This window comes from Microtus oregoni, unplaced genomic scaffold, assembly GCF_018167655.1.
Source record: "Microtus oregoni isolate MIOR12 unplaced genomic scaffold, Mior012 000092F_000, whole genome shotgun sequence".
In the NCBI taxonomy this organism is placed as follows: domain Eukaryota; kingdom Metazoa; phylum Chordata; class Mammalia; order Rodentia; family Cricetidae; genus Microtus; species Microtus oregoni.
In genome coordinates, this window is record NW_024544601.1 from 334,404 (window position 1) to 350,941 (window position 16,538).

The 16,538-nt window shown below is 44.9% G+C and overlaps 1 protein-coding gene across 2 annotated transcripts; it reads right to left on the reverse strand.

The window, feature by feature from the left end:
- Positions 1-9,850: 9,850 nt before the first annotated feature.
- LOC121442536 (3-beta-hydroxysteroid-Delta(8),Delta(7)-isomerase) lies at positions 9,851-16,391 on the reverse strand. 2 transcript variants are annotated; one of them, XM_041644117.1, is made up of 5 exons: positions 16,269-16,391; positions 13,581-13,940; positions 11,599-11,635; positions 11,345-11,475; positions 9,851-10,341 (listed from the first exon to the last, which is right to left on the reverse strand). In XM_041644117.1, exons 2-5 carry the CDS (start codon positions 13,879-13,881, stop codon positions 10,118-10,120), a joined length of 693 nt encoding a protein of 230 aa, XP_041500051.1. In that variant the 5' UTR covers positions 13,882-13,940; positions 16,269-16,391; the 3' UTR covers positions 9,851-10,117. The 2 variants fall into 2 exon arrangements, with proteins under 2 accessions (XP_041500051.1, XP_041500052.1); XM_041644118.1 differs by having other exon boundaries at positions 13,581-13,899; positions 16,269-16,383.
- Positions 16,392-16,538: the final 147 nt, after the last annotated feature.

A 16,538-nucleotide genomic window follows, 5' to 3' on the forward strand; every position in this document is an offset into this window, starting at 1 on the left:
CTTTATTTTGTTTTCTTTTAACCTCAGACTTCCAGGGGCTTACTGGTGTGAACCACCTTCCAGTGCCCACCTTCCAGAGTCTCTTAATAAATAATCTTCACTTAAATTCAAGGAACTGGCATAACTTTAATCCTAGCAGTCCGGAGGCAAAGGCAGGCGAATCTAAGTTCGAGGCTAACTTGAGCTACAGAGTGAGTTCCAGGACAGCCAGGGTTACACAGAGAAACCCTGTCTCAAAAAACAAAACAAAACAAACATCCACTTCGGGCGGTGGTGGCGCACGCCTTTAATCCCAGCACTCGGGAGGCAGAGGTAGGCGGATCTCTGTGAGTTCGAGACCAGCCTGGTCTACAGAGCTAGTTCCAGGACAGGCTCCAAAGCCACAGAGAAACCCTGTCTCGAAAAACCAAAAAAAAAAAAACATCCAAGAAACTGTCCATAAAGAGTTTTACACATTCTGAGCTCTTGCTATATTGCATTAAGTAATTTTCCCAATGCAAACATATGATGCTTTCTGGAGGTCCTACTTTTCTCCAGAAATTTTTTTCCAGGTTTAATTTCATTTTTGAGACATATTCATGTAGCCCAGGCTGTTTTGACTCTTCAGACTTAATCTCGAAATTGCTGGCTCTACACTGTCTTTGTTTTATTTAATCCTTACAACTTACTGAGGTCAGGCCTGTTATGAGCTCTGTCTGTCTGGGGTGTACCTCATTGGTAGATCATATAGTCTAGCATACAGGAGACCCACAGCATACAATCACAGTAAAAACATGTGTCTATTAAATATGGGTTGAATGCTTGGACACATCTTTTTTGTTTTGTTTTGTTTTATGAGAGAGGGTTTCTCTGTAGCTTTGGAGCCTGCCCTAGAGCTACCTCGTGTAGACCAGGCTGGCCTCGAACTCATAGAGATCTGCCTGTCTCTGCTTTCTGAGTGCTGGGATTAAAGACGTGCGCCACCACTGCCCTGCTACTTGAAAACATCTTAGGCACTTTTTCCCCCTTGTATTTTCTAGACAGAGTTTCTCTTAGTAGTCCTGGCTGTCCTGGAACTCATTTTGTAGACCAGGCTTGAACTCAGATCCACCAGCCCTTGCCTCCCAAGTGCAGGGATTAAAGGCATGTGCCACCACTGCCTGGCATTTTAGCCTCTGAGAAAAAAATAGGTTTTCACTATATAGCCCTGATAGTCCTGAAACTCTCCATGTAGACCAAACTAGCCTGGAATTCATAGAGATCTACCTGTCTGTACCTCCTGAGTGCTGAAATTAAAGGTGTGTACCACCATGTACAGCAGAAAAATTAAAAAATATATTACATTTTATTGTGTGTTATTACATTTTATTGTGTATGTGTGTGCATGTACCACAGTGTGCATGTGCTACTCAGAGGTGAACTTGCAAGAGTCAGTTCTCTCCCTCCCCCATATTGATACTGTGGGTCAAACTCAGGTCATCAGTCTTGACAGCAAGCACTTTTACGCATGGAGCCATCTCATGGGGCCTTAAATTTTTTTCTTTTTTGAGATGGTCTCACGTAGCTCAGGCTGGCGTTGAACTTGCTATATAGCTGGAGAAAACCTTGAGCTTCTGAAACGGCGTTTTTACAGGTTGTGCCACCATGCCTGGCTTCCTGGGTTCATCAGACTCGGGGCTTTGTGCACGCTAGCCGTCACTCAATCACACAACCACGTCTGGCTCACTACTGTTTTTTTCTGCTGGGAAAGAATCCGGGTCTCCTTCTCATTTCAGTTATGTTAGAGAGGAATGATCAACTAACCCATTAGCATTGAAGGCATTGGGGCACCTTTTTGACAAGGAAGATGTCTCTTCTTGGGTGTGCAGAGGGCTTAGACAGAAAGATACTGGAAACAAGGAGATAAAAAAGGAGGCCCTTGCTAATATTATGTCTATTCATTCTTCTAGTCAACAAATAATAGTGTACATGCTAGACAGACTTCCTACATCAATCCTTTTTAACCATATTCAAAACGCAATGATGTAGATGCTATTAACAGTAGTATTTATTTTACCTATCACTCACCACTGAGAAGTATTAGTATTGAAGGCTGTGAAGAAATAAGTTCAAGGTCAAAAGGCAAAATAACACCAACAGTAGGGAGTACAGAGGTACTGTGTCTAGTGTGTGAGATGGAGCATGTCTTCAAATAGTGCAAGGCATTAAGTGACAGCATATGAAATGAAAAAATTGGGGTGAAATTATGCAGGACTCTGGTCTTAACATTTGGCTGGCCAGGCATTATTTTGACTGCTGGTGGAATTCTTGTTGCTGCCATGCCTGCTGCCTCTTGAAATGTACTTATTTAGAAAGACATTTCTCCAAAATTTTTAAAAAGGTTTATTATGTATAGTATTCTGCCTGCAAGTATGCTTGCAGGCCAGAAGAGGGCGCCAGATCTCATTACGATGGTTATGAGCCACCACGTGGTTGCAAGGAATTGAGCTCAGGACCTCTGGAAGAGCAGCCAGTGCTCTTAATCTCTGAGCCATCTCCCCAACCCCATTTCTCCAAATTTACAGTGAAAGCCTGAATAAAGGCAGGACTTGAACTGAAGTCCCACTTTCCACACACAGGGCATAACAAGCGTCTGTGGGGGTCAAGTGTTAGATGTGATCAAGAGACGGGAAGCTGGGTGATGGGGTAGTGATGGATAAGTTCATTGGTGGAGAGTCTTTGCAGCGAAGCCAATGCCGGGCGTTGAAATGTAAGGGACAGAGTTAGTGATGCCTATGGGGCAAATAATGCATGAGTCTGTAGAGAACTGTAGTTGATTTTTAGCGTGAGTGGTTAGGAATCTGTAGGTGACTGATGAGGTGGCGTCAGGTGCCAGGGGCTGTGTAGACTAATGGGGATCTGCAGACACTGTTGTGCTGGCCTGTAAGGTGAGTGGTGGGGTATTCTGTTGAGAGAGCAGGGCTTGGGGAATAACGGTACAGCTGAGTGAACTATGGCAGAAAAGTGAACTATGACAGGGTCTCTGTGGTGAATGGAAAGGCCCATGGAGTGAGAGTTTTATAGGGTTCATGATGGGTGAGTCTGTGGAATGAATGATTAGGGGCCAGGAAGCTAAATGATTCAGGGAAAGGTCTGTGAGGTGAATAGGATATGTAATTAGTGATAGGGCCCATGGGGCTGTGATGAGGTAGGTCTGTGAGTGAGGGATTCTGTAGGGCTAGAGATTGGGGATATTTAGACTTTGTGGTGGGGAATTTTACAGTGGTTCTTTGGCTCTGTGTAGTAGTGCTGAGGATATAGGCTGAGTAATCAGGGTAATGCAGGTCCAAGCAAATTCATGTTGAAAACCAGGCGGTGGTGGCACACACCTTTAATCCCAGCACTTGAGAGGCAGAGGCCGGCCTGGTCTACAGAATGAGTTCCAGGACAGCCAGGGCTGTTATACAGAAAAACGCTGTCTTGAAAAGAAAAACTAAAATAAAAATGATTCCCAGTAACTTATTTTGTAAGTATATTTGGAGGTAGGGCCTGTAAAGAGGTGATTAAGTTAAAATGAGGCCAATAGGTTGAGAGCTAATGAAAATCTGACTGGTGTCTTGATAAGAAGCAGTTAGGACATAGACATGGTTTACAAGGAGGGCCAACCCTATGAAGACACAGTGAGACATAACTATGTGCAAGCCAAGGAGAGCAACTTCACAACCATCAAACCTGACGAAATGAACGTGACCCATCAGCCTCTAGAGCTGAGAAAACATGGTTTTTGCTGTTTGTACTATGGATTAAACAGAGGACCTTGCACAAACTAGCTCAGTACTCTACCATGGATTTGTATCCAATCCCTCATTTTTTGCTTGTTTTTGTTTTGCAAGATAGGATCCATCCATAAAGCCCTGACTGTTCTGGAACTTGCTATGCAGATCAGGCTGGCCTCAAAACCCAAAGATTTGCTTACCTCTGCCTCTTGAGTGTAGGACATACCTGGCTCTCTTTTTACTTTTTGAGATAGGGTCTCACCAAGTTGCCAAGGCTGACCTTAAACTTGAGATTCTCTTGCCTTAGCCTATCAAGTAGCTTACTCCACCAGCCCCAGGAAATTCCTGTTGTCTTAACCACTTGGAAGCCAGGAACAACACCTGTAACCCTAGTACTTAAAAAAAAAAAGATATGCAGGTTAAAAGTTAAAGTTCTTAAAGTAACAAAAAAAAAAGGAAGAGAGTAGTTGGGTGTGGTAGTACACAATTTTAATCCCAACACTTGGGAGGAAGAGGGAGATTGATCTCTGAGACTTCAAGGTGTGGTAGCAGAAGCCTTTAATCCCTATGCCTGGGAGGCAGAGACAGGCGGATCTCTAAGAGTTCAAGGACAGCCTGGTCTACAGAGTTATTCCAGGATAAAGATGATAAAGATATATAGAAAACCTGTCTCAAAAAGTAAAAATAAACCAAATAGAGTTAAAATAAAGTCGTACAAAGATGGAAAATAAACAGAGAATTTTGATACTGTAAAAAAAAAAAAAAAAGAAATGGAGATATGCCGGGCAGTGGTGGCGTGTGCCTTTAATCCCAGCACTTGGGAGGCAGAGGCAGGTGGATCTCTGTGAGTTTGAGGCCAGCCTGGTCTACAAGAGCTAGTTCTAGGACAGGCTCCAAATCTACAGAGAAACCCTGTCTCGAAAGAAAAAAGAAATGGAGACAGCCGGGCAGTGGTGGCACAGACCTTTAATCCCAGAACTCAGGAAGCAGAGGCAGGTGGATCTCTGTGAATTCGAAGCCAGCCTGCTCTACACAGCAAGTGCCAGGACAGGCTCCAAAGCTACACAGAGAAACCCTGTCTCCAAAAACAAAAACACAAAGAAATGGAGGCAAGAGATCAGGAGTTGAAGGTCAGTATCAGTTATATGAACAACTATCTACATATACCCCTCCATCCCACAGCCTCTCTATCTATGGCATATTGTTAGTACAGAGTTGATACTGAGAAGGATGGAGGTACTGTAAGTGACATCTAAAGATGTGGAGGGAGTTTTCTAACTGGATAATGGGTAGAGAAAAGGTTTTGACGTATATGCTTTAAAAAACCTTGATTTTTATAGTTTCAACATTGTGTCACCCCATTACTAAACTGAAATCTAATCTTCAGTGTGACAAGGAGGTGGTTATAGGATTTAGTGGCCAAATAAGAAGAGACCAGAGAGCCGGGCAGTGGTGGCGCACGCCTTTAATTCCAGCACGTGGGAGGCAGAGGCAGGTGGATCTCTGTGAGTTCGAGGCCAGCCTGATGGTCTACAAAGACAGTTCCAGGATGACCAGTACTGTTACACAGAGAAACCCTGTCCCCCCCCCCTAAAAAAAAAGACAGAGAGAGAGAGAGAGAGAGAGAGAGAGAGAGACCGACCAGAGAAGCTGGGTAGTGCTGGCACACACCTTTAGACCTTTAACCTTTAATCCTAGTATTTGGGAGGCAGAGAGAGGCAGGCAGCTCTCTGAGTTCGAGGCCAGTTTGGTTTATAGAGGTTGTTCGAGGCTAGCCAGAGCTGTTAAACAGAGAAACCCGAAACCCTGTCTCGAAAGATTAAAAGAAAGAAAGAGACCAGAGTTCTAAAGCTTCAACTATGTAAGGACACAGTGAAAAAGTGAAAAGTGGCCCTCACTTGTTAGCACTAGCTTCTAGAACTGTGTTAAAGAAGTTTCTGGAGCTGGGCGGTGGTGGCTCACACCTTTAATCCCATTACTCAGGAGCCAGAGGCAGGCAGATATCTGTGAGTTCGAGGCCAGCCTGGTCTACAAGAGCTAGTTCCAGGGCAGGCACCAAAGCTAGAAACCTTGTTTCGAAAAACCAAAAAAAAAAAGTTTCTGTTGTTTGTAAGACACCCAGTTTACACTGTATTGGAAGACCAAGACAACTGCCTTAAGAGACTGTCTGTTGGGGGAAGAGAGAGGGCTCTTCCAGAGGACCCAGGTTCAATTCCCAGCTACACAGCACAGTTCAATTCACATGGCAGCTCACATCTGTCTCTAACTCCATTTCCAGGGGATGGAATGCTTTCTTCTCACCTCAGTGGGCCCTACATGAACATGTACACAGACATACATGCAAGCAAAAATACCATGTACATAAAACAGTAAAAACTAATTTAAAAAGAATAAAAAGACAGTAATAATATGGATATCCTAGGTGCATCTGTTGAGATCTTACATGGAAATAAGGAACACAAGGAAACCGGAAGGCAAAAAAAAAAAAATAAACTTGAGGGGCTGGAGAGATGGCTCAGTGGTTAAGAGCATTCATTGCCTGCTCTTCCAGAGGTCCTGAGTTCAATTCCCAGCAACCACATGGTGGCTCACAACCATCTGTAATGAGATCTGGCGCCCTCTTCTGGGGTGCGGGCATACATGGAGGCAGAATGTTGTATACATAATAAATAAATAAGAAATCTTTAAATAAATAAATAAACTTGATTGAATTTATTCTAGTAAAGGGAGAACTTTGTGAGAGGTAAACTTTGATTTTTAGTTAAGATCTCTGAGAAATGCATTGAAGATTACTGGGAGTGATGGCTCATACCTGTAATCGCACCGTGACTCAAGAGGCTGAAGCAGGAGGACTGCCCTGAGTTTTAGGCAATTCTGGCTACGTAATTAGTTTCAGGCCAGCCTGGACTACAGCATAAAAACCTATCTGAAAAACAAAAGGAAACAAGCAAGCAAGCAAGCAAACAAAGTGTTGTAACCCGATTTTCTTCTTGCTCCTTAACAGAAAAGTATGATCAGGAATAGAGCAGTTGAAAAAGAATTGACTGAGCAGTGGTGGCACACACTTTTAACCCCAGCACTCAGGAGGCAGTACTCTGAGATCTCTATGAGTTCAAGGCCAGCCTGGTCTACAGAGTGAGTTCCAGGACAGCCAGGACTATGAAGAGAAACCCTGCCTCGAATAACAAAATACAAATAAATTTTAAAAAAAAAGAAGTATTTGAAAGAAAGGAACAAGGAGGTTTAGAACATTTGCAGCTTATCTTCAGAGTGCAAGAAAGTGTTATGGAAGCCGGGCGGTGGTGGCGCACGCCTTTAATCCCAGCACTTGGGAGGCAGAGGCAGGCGGATCTTTGTGAGTTCAAGACCAGCCTGGTCTACAAGAGCTAGTTCCAGGACAGGCTCCAAAAACCACAGAGAAACCCTGTCTCGAAAAAAAACAAAAAAACAAAAAAAAAAACAAAAAAAAAAACAAAAAAAAAACAAAAAAGAAAGTGTTATGGAGGAAACAGCAAGGGCATGGCTGGATGGCTGGACAATCTATAAAAATCACCGCTGGCTGGGTATACTTCGTTGATCTCACCAGCCATTTTATCAGAATCCGGGAGCGGGTGGGGCGACACCAGCACAGACACTGCCAGCTGAGACTGAGGGGGACAAGGAAAGGGTAAAATAAAGGTATGTTGTCCCACTTCAATTGTTTAGGACAGAACAATAGGTCTCTCAGGCTGTGATGTGCCTCTTAGTTCTGAGAAGGCTATTCCTTGGTTAGTGGGGAAAGCTGCCATCCAGGGCTGAGCAGATTCAGAGGCTAGACCCCTATCTGGAAGACAGAGCATCAAGCCAAGGGAATGTAACTCTGAATGGAATTTTAACTTACTTGGATCCTGTGATCCCATTCCACAAGTTGTCCATTGTGGAATGGGATCCACCAGCCCTGCCACTGCGGTTTTTTTTCAAGGCAGGGTCTCACTATGTAGCTCTGGCTGCTCTGGAATTCACTATGCAGAACGAGTTGGCCTCTGCCCTCCTCGTGCTAGGATTAAAGGCATGCCCCAATTCTCAGCTTTGCCACTGCATTTTGTAAACAGAAAACTCATCTGGTTTCACAGGTTCACAGCAAGTAGGAGTTCTTGCCTAAGAATGAATCATACCTCAAGTCTTATCCTTATATTTATTTATTTATTTTTTTTATAATATTTATATGCTTAAAATGTTTTTCTGATAGAAATAACAGGAACAGTACTCTAGATAACACAGAACATAAAATACTTCCTTAATAATACTTAACACATATAGCAGCAAAAATACTGTCTTCTGGACATCTGTTTTCAGGGCAGTGTTATTTTGGATTTTGTTCTTTGTACGATTTGGATGATGATAAATGCATTACATCATTTTTTAAAATGTTTTATCACTATTTTAAATTAAGTATCACACAGAAGGCCAAGATCATAAAACATCACTCTAAAAGCATAAAGATTTCATTGGTGTAAGAGGTTATCCTTATATTAGTTGAAATTTAGTATTAAAAATTCATGCCAAGGGAGAGATGGCTCAGGGGTTAAGAGCACTGACTGCTTAGCACCTACATGGTGGCTCACAACCATCTCTAACTCCAGTGCCAGGGGATCTGATGCCTCCTTCTGGCCTGTACAGTACACACACATAGTGTACAGAAAATAGCCATACTCAATAAGATAAAGGTAATTTTTTTAAAAAAAAATCTATGCACAGGGCAGTGGTGGCCCACACCTTTAACCCCAGCATTTAGGAGGCAGAGAGAGGCGTTTCTCTGTGAGTTCAAGGCCAGCCTGATCTACAAGAGCTAGTTCCAGGACAGCCAGGGCCCTTACACAAAGAAACCCTGTCTTGAAAAAAAAATCCATGCAAAGAGCTGAGCATGAGAGCACATGCTTGCACTTTCGCCACTGGAGAGGCTGAGCCAGAGGCGTCGGGATTACCAGTTCAACTTCAGCCTAGCCTTCATGGTAAAACCACCTTGGAATACATAGTAATTTCTTGTCTCCAAATCAATCAATAAATCAAAAAAGCTAGGTTTGGCGGCACAAACCTACAATCCTAGCATTTGAAATGCTGCCAGCCTGAACTACACAGTGAGTTCCAGGCTAGCTTGGGTTATATAATGAGACCGTGACTCAAAAAACAAAACAGAATTAAAAAAACAAAAAGAAATGCCTTTAATCCCAGCAATTGGGAGGCGGAGGTAGGTGGATCTCTGTGAGTTCAAGGCCAGCCTCATCTATAGAGTGAGTTCCAGGATAGCCAGGACTACACAGAGAAATCCTGTCTCGAAGGAAAAAAAAAAAACAACAAAAAACCAAAGTTCATTCATGAGTGATGAATGTGGCTTAGGGGTGGAGCCTTATTTAAGATTTTGGATTCTCTTTGATCTCCAGCAATCCAACTTCACCCCAGAAAAAGTTAATTTCAGAATGAGTGAAGGATTTGAGGATGACGGATGGGGATAAACAAAGTTTGCATGCAAGAAGGACATGAATTTAGGGAGACCAGAGGGCAGGAATGTTAGGGACTGAACTGTGTCCTCTTCAAGTTCATATATTGAAGTCCTTACTCCCAGAAATGTAGAAAGTGGCCAGTTTGGATGAAGTTGAAAATGAGGCTGGTATGATGGGCCCTAATCCAATGCAAATGGTGCGCCAGGAAAAGGCAAACAGCAGATGCTCGGCACCTAGGGAGATGTGAGGACACAGAATGCAGTGCTAGGAAAGAGGCTTCAGAAAGAGAAAGCCAAACCTTCTGACACTCGACTGACCAGCTCCAGTACTAAGAACTTCCATGTCTGCTGTTTAGATAGCATTTGGTTATGGCAGCCCAAGCTAATAAGGGAACTACAGGGTTATGGGCAGGATTTATGAGATAAGTCACAGGGTGATCATGGAGGGAACGTGTAGTGAGTTCAAGGTTCTATAGGGTAAATCACGGGAGTGTGTGGAGTCAGTGTTAAGGGTTTGTAAGGCCAGACATGGGCTATTTCTGCAATGATGGAAGCTATGAATGACCAAGGGACGGGAGAGGTCTATGGGGTTAGTTACATGGCATCGCTAGGATTAGGAATTAAATGTCTCTCAGTGTTATAATTAAAGATATTTTATTTTTTGGTTTTGAAAATTGCCACCATCACGGACCCCCTCCCCCTTACATCTTTTCCCCAATGGTTCCCGGCAGTAGCTCCACACATTCTCTACCTTTCCTGACTGCCTCTTTTTGTGCTTACTCCTCAGCTGGAGTGTGACTAATCAGATAGTTCTGACCCTCCAACCTGTGGGAGGAGGACTTGGGTCTTCTGGGAGGTGGGCAGAACGCCTCAGCAACGGTGTTCCGGCCCACTCTACTGCTCTTTAGTTATGCTTGCTTTTAGTTTTCATGACCTTGCTGTCCAGCATGCTCTGGGCATGAGTGAGATGCTTTATGGAATCAAGCACGAGGACTCCAGGTACCACCAGCCATATGCCATTCATGATAACAAAGTAAAACCAGAAATAAAGGGGGTGGCCTAGCTCCCCATGCTGGAAGCCATCGCGCTGCTCTGTCAGGAAGTACAGCACATCCCCGTATATCTGGCCTGTGGGAGGCAAGAGAAGGAAAAGCCCTTGTGAGGACAAGGAAGCTAAGCCAGACTCTCTTCCATGGCATCTGCCAGGACTCAGAGGGCAAAACAAATTCTGAAACTGAAGCTGCAAATCTGAGATAACAAAGTACAAATTTCAAAAGTCAGAGTTTGGGTAATTTTTTCTTCCTTTCGGAATTCCCTTCAACCCTCCCCCCACTGTGTGTGTGTGTGTGTGTGTGTGTGTGTGTGTGTGTGTGTGTGTGTGAGAGAGAGAGAGAGAGAGAGAGAGAGAGAGAGAGAGAGAGAGTTGGTATGTAGCCTAGGTTGACCTCAAACTCACAATTCTCTTGCCTCAGTCTTCTGAATGCTAGGACTACAAGCATGTACCTCCACACCAAGCAATAGCATAGAGAATTCAAGCCGGGTGGTGGTGGCGCATGCCTTTAATCCCAACACTCGGGAGGCAGAGGCAGGTGGATCTCTGTGAGTTCAAGGCCAGCCTGGTCTACAAGAGCTAGTTCCAGGACAGGCTCCAAAGGTACAGAGAAACCCTGTCTCGAAAACCACCCCCCCCCAAAAAAAAAGAAAGAGCATAGAGAATACAACTCAGGAGACCTTAGAGATCTAGAACTGAAGGCAAGTTTAAAAACCTAGAATTCATGACAACTTGGCATTTCAGGACCAAAGAGTCTAAAGAGAGCTCATATATGCAAACGAAAGAAAAGCTAACACTTTAGGTCCTGATCCTGGAGGACCCAGAGATCCTGGGCAGTATTAACTTTATCAAGTAACCTTCATAGGAGATGCTGATGGAAAAAGAAGAGAAATACACATTCCTCCTGGAGAGGTAAGCTCAGAGAGAGAGAGATTTGGATGTTCCAGAATACCAAGGAGATTATAATTCAGCATGTCTACCCCTTACTGGATATGTATGCAGTCTCACCCACAGGGATGTGCCTGTATCTAGAGATTCCCCCATAACCCTTGTAGTGCCAGGTGTAAATTTTCTCCTCACCCACAGAGACCACAAGCTGTAGGACAAAGCGGAAGGGCTGCTGGCGGAGAAAGGCAATCACTACCCACAGGCTGAGTGGTCCCCAGAGAAAAGCTGTGATAGTCTCCATAGAGACGATGAAGTCATCATTACTGCAAGAGAAAAGATGAACACTGGCATCATTGTGCTCTGCCCACAGAATAGCTTGTTAGTGCCCCAACTCACCACTGCCCCAAACCAGTACAGGTTTCCACTGACAGAGGCAAAATACTTACAGGATATATCGGCTGTCTCCCTTGGAATACTCTTTCCCTGAGGCAAACAGATACATGAAGAATCAAGTCAGGAAAAGGAACTCATATTTGTGATAATCACTGTACGACAACAATCGTTATAATATCCCCATGCCTCAGTTTGTTCAGCTGGATGATGGAGGGAAAAGTTTTGATTCTAAGGTCTGTGTGTGTATGTAACATGTGTAAAGACTGACACACGATGGTGCTAGGATTGCATGGCACTCGAGGCACATGGTATAACAGGGGGCAGAGATGATGAGGAGTGGGAGAGTCAGGTGTGATGCTGCATGTTTGTAACCCCGGCACTTGAGAGGCAGAAGCAGAGGCAGGAGAATCAGAAGTTCAAGTTCATCTTTTAATTACATAGATATTTAGAAGCCAGCACAGACTGCATGAGATACTGTCTGGAAAAAACTAGAAGATGGCTGCCAGGCAGTGGTGGCGCACACCTTTAATCCCAGCACTTGGGAGGCAGAGGCAGGAGAATTTCTGTGAGTTCAAGACCAGCCTGGTCAACAGAGATAGTTCCAGGCCAGCCAAAACTATGCAGTGAGATCTGTCTCAAAACAAACAAACAACCTGTGGAGGTGGAGAGATGGCTCAGTGGAGGATAAAACACTTGCTGCTCTTGCAGAGGACCTGGGCTCAGTGTCCATATAGCGGTTTACAACTGCCCCTAAATAGGTGGGGCATGGTATCATACCCTTTAATGCAAGCTCTCCGGGAGGCAGAAGCAGTCGACCTGTGTGAGTTCAAGGCCAGCCTAATCTACATAGCAAGTTCCAAGCCAGCCAGGTCTACATGAGACTAAAAAAAAAAAAAGTCTATAATAAGCAGTGAATGTCATGTGTGCATTTTGGGCTGGAGAGACGGTTCAGCTCTTCTGGAAGACAGGGCACTCACATGGTGGCTCAAAATCCTCTTTTAACTCCAAGCCGGGCAGTGATGGTGCACACCTTTAGTCCCAGGACTTGGAAGGCAGAGGCGGGCAGATCTCTGTGAGTTCGAGACCAGCCTGGTCTACAAGAGCTAGTTCCAGGACAGGCTCCAAAGCTACAGAGAAACCCTGTCTCGAAAAACAAAGCAAACAAAAAATTCTTTAACTCCAGTCCTGGGGTTCCAATTGCATACAGGTAGGTAAAACACCTTTGCACATAAAAATTACATTTAAAATTATTAATTAAAAAAAGATTTAAAAAAGAACAGCTATCCCTATCTTCAGTTTCAAGGGATCTGGTGCCTTTTCCCTGCCTCCACAGGCATGCAAACAGTGCACACACACACATGTTCAGGAAGAGCACTCATATGAATAAATGAAAATTATTGTATTTTTTAACTTATTTATTTCTATCTAAGGCTGTGTGTGTGTGTGTGTGTGTGTGTGTGTGCGCGCATGTGTGTATCACATGTATACAGGTGTTTGGAGGCCAGAGAGGTGTCAGATTCCCTGGAGCTAGTTATAGTCATTTGTGAAATGCCTGATATGGGCGCTGGGAATTGAACTCAGATCCTCTGGAAGGAAGGCAGTAAATGTTCTTAACCATTGAGCCATCTCTACAACCCTATTTTATTTATTTTTAAATCTCTCTATGTATGTATATATGTGCAGTGAGCTCAGAGGCCACAAGAGAGTGTTAGTTCCCCTGGAACAGGAGTTACAGATGGTTGTGAGCCACCATATGGATGCTGATAATTGAACCCAGGTCCTCTGCAAGAACAGCCAGTGTTCTTAACCACTGAGCCCCAAATTAATAAATCTTTTAAAAAAACCAAAAAACAAAAAAGAATCTCAGCACAGATAACAACTGCTTAGGCTTTGAAAAGAAGTTAACAGAACTAAAAAAGAAAGAAAGGAAGGAAGAAAGAAAAAAGTAAGCAAGCATGGGGGGTGGTGCTTAAATATCAAAGCCAATCTCTACCCAGAAAAATTCCCTCCCACAGTACAAGAACTCGGGACTCACAGAGTTGGGATAAGAAGGCTTGGTCTTCAAGAAGGATGTCATGGTAGAAAGAGAACCAGCCCTCGATCACAAGGTGAATGAATGTACAAACAGTAAACCAGCACAGGGCCAGTCGACGCCAAGTTCCAAGTGGGACAACGGAAGTTCGAGCAGACAACAGCCACGTGATCACAATTAGGACCCCAGAGACGGAGAATAGGCCAGCCAAAATATGCCAGGTCGGGAGGTCATTAGGCACAAAGTTGTCCAGCCTCAGGTGCCTGGGCCAGTATGGGTGTAAGGGGCCCATATTGGTGGTCATGCTGCTATGGGCCACTGGCTGCTTGGAGATAAACAGGGAGAAAAAAGGAACAGAAAAACCTGGGCAAACAGAAAGTACATGGTGAGATAATTAAACCAAATCCAAATAGTTTGCAATAAGAAATGTAAATGAGCCGGGCGGTGGTGGTGGTGCAGGCCTTTCATCCTATCTGAAGGCCGAGGCAGGCGTATTTCTGTGAGTTCGAGGCTAGCCTGGTCTACAGAGCGAGTTCCAGGACAGCTAGGGCTGTTAAACGGAGAAACCCTGTCCTGTTACACGGAAAAAACAAACAAAAAAATGTTAAATAATGGATCCATTATTTAACAGAATTACTATAAGACTGGAGGATTAAAAACAGACCAATTTTAGCGGGACCTGGTACCACAGGCATTTAGAGTCCCAGCACTTGAAGGCAGGTGGATCTCTGTTGACTTTGAGGCCAGCCTGGTTTACATAGTGAGTTCAAGGTCAGCCAGGGCTACGACGCTCGGTCTCAGAGGGAGGGATGGGAAGGAGAAAGAGGGAAAAAAAAAAACAAGAAAAAAAACTCTAATTTTGAGCCATTTCAAAGAATATAACTAGGGCTGGAGAGATGTACTTGTTCTTGCAGAGACCTGGGTTCAATTCCCAGCACTCACACAGTGGCTCACAACCATCTGTAACTCTAGTTCCAGGGGATCCAACACCTTCTTCTGGCTTCTCTGGATACATACAAATATATGCAGGCAAAATAATCATACATATAAAATAAAATTAATCTTTAAAAAGACTGTAACTAAAATACGAATCTACATAAATAATAAAGGCTTGTCCCAAGTCTCTGGGAGGCCTTGCAATAAGAAATGGGCCTGGCTCGAGACTGGTAAGACTGGAGAGCTAGCTAGGAAAAAACGGGGGCATGAGAAGGTAAAAGGTCCTCCTCGCTCTCTTGGTAATGGTGTCAGGGATTTTGACATACTTAACCAGTCCACCTGTAAGAGAACTATACCGTTTCTGGGAAACAGCAAAAACAAAACTGTCAAAACTGACTAATAAACTTAAGTCCAGTGTCCTTGCCAAATGTGTGTAGTTATAACAGTGTGTGGTTAACACATGCCTGAAATCCCAACATTCTGGAAACTGAGGCTGAAGGATTGCCATGAGTTCCAGGCTAGCCTGGTCTACATAAAAAGTTCCAGAGTAGCCAGAGCTACATAGCAAGATCCTATATTCAAACAAACATACAAACAAACTTCGAGACTAAACAGCTTCCCCAGCCCCCTAAATTAGATATATAGCTTCTGCTGGGCACCTAGGTGCATTCCTCTCTGAACACTCTTCCAAGTGCAGCTTTCTGCTGGAGTAAACTCACTAACTAGCTTCATGGTGATACATCCTAGCATTTTCTTACACCAGGCAGGTTTCAAGGCCTCCTGAGCCTAAGTAGAGGCCCCCAGGCTCCAAGGGATCCTCAGGCTGCACTGCTAAGCTACACTGAGTTGTATTTCCTGTTTGTTATTAGTCAGACTCAGCCCTCAAGGGGGGTCACAACATGGCAAAGGACACACATACAAGTCCTGGTCCTAGTCCTCTTGGTCACCTCTGGTGGAGGTGACAAGAACCAAAGGCCTTAGCCGGGCGATGGTGGCACACACCTTTAATCCCAGCACTCGGGAGGCAGAGGCAGGCGGATCTCTGTGAGTTAGAGACCTGCCTGGTCTACAGAGCTAGTTCCAGGACAGGCTCCAAAGCCACAGAGAAACCCTGTCTCGAAAAACAAAACAAAACAAAAGAACCAAAGGCCTTGATCTCAGCCCTCAGGGGTCACAATCTAGTGTAGGACACACAGCGATCAGTCCTGACCACGGCCCGCATTGGTCACACTCTGGTGGGAGAGTCACTGTCAGCAAGCCAGGTCCCAGCACTTGGGGCTCAGTTTCGTAGACAGACACAGGAACATAGATAGCCTGGGTTCGCTGCGGGAGACAATGGCAAGGATCATTCAATTGGAAGCTACTCCTACCCGCACGGTCCAGGAAAAGCAGTTGGGAGGCTGCAGAGATGACCAATCAGAGCTACAGCCCTATGCACCACGCTCCAAAAGCCAGACTCCAGGAAATTAGTGTACCGTGCCGCCAACAAGTCTGAAGGAGTAGGAAAGGCAGGTCTCACGGGTGGTGCTAAACAGTAAAAAGGGGAACCGAGCCCAGAGATCACCAATCACAACCAGAACCTTCCACTGCCGCTGCCCAACGAGAGGGCGAGTCTTCCGTCGTCTGGACAATGGCTTTAGGGCCCAGGTCCCACGCAGGCGCTGGGTAGGGCAGGGCTCCCAGGCAGGCGGCTGTCGTGGAGGGCCTGGGCACAAGTCGGGGACTCGGGCAGGCTGGCAGGCAGAGAGCACTCACCTTGGCAGCACGATCGCAGGGCCTCTTCTTAGTACAGGCTTGCGACTTTCCAGGCAGACCTGAGCGCTCCCAAATAGCCCCAGTTCCGCCCTCGCTACTCCCCGCCTAATGGAGCGAACCAATAGTGAAGTGGAGGAGGTGACTTCTGCCAATAGGAGTCCTCCGTACGTCTCAGGCCCTGTCCTCGCCCGTGGTGCCATCTTCCCTGTTGGCTGAGACTAAGTCAGGAGTGGGGTGGAGACCAGGATCCTCCAAGGTCGGTGGGCATTT

What these genes read in the sequence shown, in the direction of transcription:
- LOC121442536 (XM_041644117.1), bottom strand. Translation starts at nt 13,881, where the DNA reads ATGACCACCAATATGGGCCCCTTACACCCATACTGGCCCAGGCACCTG. An exon ending in AGCCTTCTTATCCCAACTCT is followed by an intron (nt 11,636 to 13,580) that starts GTGAGTCCCGAG and finishes TGTTTGCCTCAG; the next exon opens with GGAAAGAGTATTCCAAGGGA. An exon ending in GGAGACAGCCGATATATCCT is followed by an intron (nt 11,476 to 11,598) that starts GTAAGTATTTTG and finishes TTTCTCTTGCAG; the next exon opens with TAATGATGACTTCATCGTCT.